The following is a 4,847-nucleotide window of genomic DNA, read 5'->3' on the forward strand; positions in this document are numbered from 1 at the left end:
CCTCAGGATCCCACGTGGACACCTGGGAGGCTTAGCTGCCAGCCACACTACCCTCCCTGCACCCTGTGTACGAGGGGGGCCTCGACCACACTGGCCAGAAGCCCTCGAGCCCAGCAGCCACAGCCCTGACCCTCACGGGGACTCAGGATGGAAAGCAAAGTGCGTCGTGTTCCTAGTGTAAGACAGACACAGGCCCGGCGGCCCGGCGGTGTTGGCACCTGTCCGCCGGGCTCACAGCGCCTCCTCAGCACGGGCAAGGCGGGCCAGCTGTGCCGTGACACCTGCCAGGTCAGCGGCCTTGTCCAGCTTGACGTAGGTGTCAGTGCGGATGCGGTGGAGGCTGAGCCAGTTGGGCAGCAGCTCAGAGAGGAGCTGCACATGCTTCTCCATCTCCCCTGCGGAGAGAGGGGGCACGTGAGGCTGGGGGTCAGGGCCCTATGAGGCCTCCCAGGACAAGATTGGGAAGAACTCCAGTAGTGACCTCACAGCCTTGCCAAGGAGCTGACCCTCCCGTGGACACCCCACAATGGGAGGCGCCCCGCAGCTGAGGGACCAGAGACCTTGGAGGCAACAGGCAAGTCCTATGGGGCCTGGGGGCCGATGGAGGGACCACAGTGGAAACAAGGCTGGGTTGGGTCGATAGGGTGGGAACAGCCCCTCAAGGCTGCAGGAGGCAAGGGGGCCAGACAACCTCAGGTGAGCCCAAGGGTGCGGTACCCGCCCTCACCTGGGACCTGGGGAGGGCCCTGCACGTACCGGGGCTCATGGCTGCGCGGTAGCTGCCCACCATCCTGGCGCAGGCCACCTCCATGGTAAGCGCTGGCTTGCGCTCTGACACGAAGACGCTGCGCAGCACGCGGGCCAGCTCGGGCAGCCGCTCGAGCCGCTGCAGCCGCAGCTCCTGCTCCGGGCGCCGCGTCATCTGCGCCAGCTGCTTCTGCGCCTCCTTGGCCCGGACCTGCCGCGGGCACGGACGGTCAGGGGACGTCTGCCTCACCCCTCACCACCACCCCGCGGGGACGCCGAACACTCACCCGCTCCAGCAGGGCCTGGGACACCCCCTTCAGAGCGGCAGGCGAGGCGGCCGGCGGGGTGGCTGGCGGTGCCGGGCTGGGGGGCTGCGGGCTGCTAGGCTGGGCCCTGCGCTGGGCCAGGTCACTCAGAGCCTTCTGCATCTGAAGCAGGTCAGAGGAGAGAGATCAGGAGACGCCTCCCCCCGGTTCAGCCACAGGGGAGGCTCCTCACACCCCGCCTGTGTGGACCCCCCCAGGAGTCCTTTGTCTGGCCCAGGGTCACCCCGGCACATCGAGGGCCTGTGCTCACCGCCCCAGGGCAGAGCCTGCTGGTGGGCGGTGCTCCACTTGTGGGGAGAGCAGGTCCAGCTACCCTGAGGCCCACGGCCAAGGGTGGAGCCTGTCAGGCACCAACATGGGGGTCAGGCCGCCCCGCACCAGCCTTACCCTGGGTGACATCAGGCTGCGGGCACGGGCCAGCACCTCCTGGGCGGAGGCCAGCTTCTCCACGGTGGGCGGCTGGGGCAGCTCGGCTGGCTCGACGTCAGGCACTTCGTCCACATTGAAGCGGGGGTGCCAGCGTGTCAGCTGGTCCTCGGGCACCTCCATGGGGGGGTTCAGGGAGGCCAGGAAGGCCTGTGTGAGAAGGGGGGGCACCAGCTGACCCTGGGCACATCTGCCTGTGGGTGTAGAGAGCTGTCCAGGTTCCTGTCCCAGCTGGGCAACCTCGGGCAAGTTACTTCACTTCTCTGAGCCCCAGGTGCTCAGCTGGGCTGAGGCTACAGCATAGAGCACCCAGCAGCACCCACTGGACTCTCCCCAAGCTTCCCAGGGCCAGAGGCTACCAGCCTCGAGCTCCCTGCTTGTCTGCTCAGGGCCAGGGTCCCCGCCCAGCCCCGCGCCTGCCCACGTGTAGAAGACAGCCGTGGACAGCGGTGAAGAGAACTCTAGAATTCAGCCTCGGGAGGAGCCCATTTCCTGCGGCAGCAGATGGGGCCGCGACAGCAGGGACAACATGAGGACCTGAGCCGGGGGACCCGCTCACCCTGTGATGCTCCCGGACTCGGGCTACCAGCTTCTGGGTGAAGACCTGGCGCCGCTGCAACAGGTGCGACGCCGTGAGCCGGGGGGCCGCACTGCCAGCCTCTGTGGGGAGAGTCCAGGCCTGAGCCCCAGGGCCGAGCCTACCCAGTCACCCAGCCCACCCCCACGGGTCTCAGACAAGGCTCAGTGCCTGAGGCCTTACACCCACGCTGAAACCGTGCAGCGTCCTGGGCAAGAACCCGAGGCCCAACACACTCACGCTGGTCCAGCAGCGGCTCGATGGTGAGCTGGTAATCAGACCTCCTGACGCCATCCTTGAAGGTGGGGATGTAGAGCTCCTGGCGGAAGCGGTAGGAGCCAGGGTACACGGTTTTGATCTGGCCCACGTTGCGCTCCTCAAAGCGCCTACAGGACGAGGGTGCGGGGGGTCAGAGAGCTGGGGTCGGAGGGCGCACAGACTCCAAGGGCAGGACGAGGCCCTGACCCCCCAACCCCCGCTCACTTGTGCATCATGTCCTGGACGCCCTGCTTGACCTTGGTGAAGGTCACAGTCTCAGAGCGGTTGTAGAGCATGCTCACGATGGTGTCCATGCTGCGGAACATCTCGGCCAGCACCTGGTACTTGTAGGGCAGCACAAGGCCCGGGGGCCCCGGCTGGGCCAGGGCGTGGAAGCGCTGGTAGGCAGGCATCTGCTCACCACTGCCAGGGAGGGAGCGGGGACGTGAGAGAAGCACCACAACCACCCCCTCCAGCACCCAACGGCAGGCAAAGCGGTGGGGGAAGACCCCAGAGCCTGGGGTTCCACCCCCAGGGCGCACTGCGCACCAGTTTACCAAGCCCCTACACGCCCACTGTCTCCCGGTCACCAGCACTACCAGGGACAGAGACAAAAGCCTGGCCTCAAAGCCAGCTGTCCCCCAGGGCGGTCCCCGACCGTCCCCAGCCCTGGCTTCCTTGTCTGTAAGAGGCACATGATAACTACGTGACCTGCTAGGACAGACCCGGCGCCAGGCAGCAGGTCCCGGGAACTGCTGGCTGTCCAGGTGGTCTGCAATTCGCAGGAGCTGGCCCTCTCACAGACGGAGGCCGACACAACTGCACTGCGCTGACCCCTTGGAGGACGCGGCCCTCCCTGCCCGAACCACCACAGCCCGGCCCCGCCAGGCCTCCCACCAGGCCACCCCTTCCTGGGTGCCCAGGCGCCCTCCCTAGACTCACCACAGCCCGGCTGGATGCCCCTCGTCCTCCGGCGCGCTGGGTTCCCCGGCATTCTTCTGTGCACTTGCCTTCAGCTCCTGGACCCGTGCCCCCAGCTCCTGTGCCCGCTGCAAGCACGACGTGAGCTCAGAGAGAGTGACTTTGGAAGGGACCTGCGGACACAGAGTGCTGTCAGCCCGCCTGTCACCCCGGGCCAGTCCACCTCCCCTGCCCTCAGTCCAGCCTCACCTTGTCCTCGTCCTCCTGGGCTGCCAGGCAAGGTCGCTGGCTGGCTGAGAGGGGGGCCTTCTTTGTCTTCTTGCTTTGGGGAGAAGAGTGCTCTGGGGAGCCAGCGACAGCTGGGGAACTAGGGCCAGAGACCTGGTGGGAAGGACCCCAGAGGTGATGAAACCACAAGACTCCGGGGTGCACCATCTCGCAGAAGGCCTGACCTCTCGCCCACTCTTGCAGACGAACCTGGCGTTTACCAGTCCGCTGGGCTCTGGCCCTCCCCCAGCGTGTGTCAGATCAGGCACGCCCCCGCTCCCCGTCAGTGGAAGTCCTCTGGAAGGGAGGCCCCGCGAGATTACGGGACCCCGCCTGCCAGGTGCGCGTGAGCTGGCCCTAGCCCCTCCTCCCGCGGGTGGCCTGGGTTCCACCCGGGTCGGTGCCCTCCTCCAGGGCAGGTCTCTCCAGCAGCCCCGCCCCCGCCCCACCCGGGCCGGCTCACGGCTCCACCGGTTCCCTCCCATCTGTCTCCCTCCCAGGCCTCAGTTTCCTCCTCCCCTCCGCGCCCTCACCGCGTTGGCCGGCAGCCGCAGCCTCCTGCGCGCGGGCGGTGCAGGCTCGTCGCGCGTGGGCTCGGCGGGCGAGCGGGCGCGCTTGCGGCTGCTGCCGGGGCCGGGGGCCGGGGCGCGGGGCGCGGGCTTGGCGGGACTCGGGGTGCGCCAGGCCGGCTTGGTGCGCGTCGGCTTGGCCCGGAGCCCAGGACGGCGGCGCGCGAAGAAGTCGGTGAGGCGGCACTGCGCCATGGCGGGAGCGGCGGGAGCGGCGGGACCGGGGCTGCGGGACCGCGGCTGCAGGACCATGAATGCAGGACCACAGGCGGAAGTGGAGCCGCTTTTCCCGCTGATTTTCGCGCCGCGCCCTGGCCCCGCCCCGGCCGTAGGCGGAACCATCGGCACCTTGGCCAAAGGGGTTGGCGCAATATGGACGGGCCCGGGCGCGTGCGCGCTGGCCCTCTCGGGCTGCGCCTACCGCGCATGCGCCGCAGCGAGGGTCTCGGTTGTTTGGTGGTCCGTGTGCCGTTCCCCGAGTGCCGGATGGGTCTGCACCGGGCGGCACGGTGCCGGGTGGCCGTCGAGCCAGTGCTGTCCTGGCAAAGAGGAACATGCTACGCTGCTTCCACCTGAAATTTAAACTAATACGGTGCAATGAAGCTGGCGCCCAGCTGCGCGGACTAGGAGGGCGCTGCGCACGTGGCCGCGGGGGCGGGGGTCTCGGCGTGTCCTGGGCCTGGCCTGGCGCCCAGTGTGCGGCCCAGGACCCTGAGGCTGGTGGATGCGCCTCGAAAGAATGTGTTTAGCAGTTTT

The 4,847-nt window shown here is 68.1% G+C and overlaps 1 protein-coding gene across 1 annotated transcript; it reads right to left on the reverse strand.

The window, feature by feature from the left end:
• Positions 1-231: 231 nt before the first annotated feature.
• On the reverse strand, positions 232-4,286 carry CDT1 (chromatin licensing and DNA replication factor 1; the record flags this gene model as incomplete). Its single annotated transcript, XM_082861839.1, has 10 exons — positions 232-395; positions 757-958; positions 1,035-1,175; positions 1,461-1,649; positions 2,059-2,159; positions 2,317-2,462; positions 2,560-2,757; positions 3,277-3,428; positions 3,505-3,636; positions 4,056-4,286. 10 exons carry the CDS (start codon positions 4,284-4,286, stop codon positions 232-234), a joined length of 1,656 nt encoding a protein of 551 aa, XP_082717965.1.
• Between the last annotated feature and the right edge of the window lie 561 nt (positions 4,287-4,847).

Source organism: Leucopleurus acutus, assembly GCF_964270905.1.
Source record: "Leucopleurus acutus genome assembly, chromosome: 20".
NCBI lineage: Eukaryota > Metazoa > Chordata > Mammalia > Artiodactyla > Delphinidae > Leucopleurus > Leucopleurus acutus.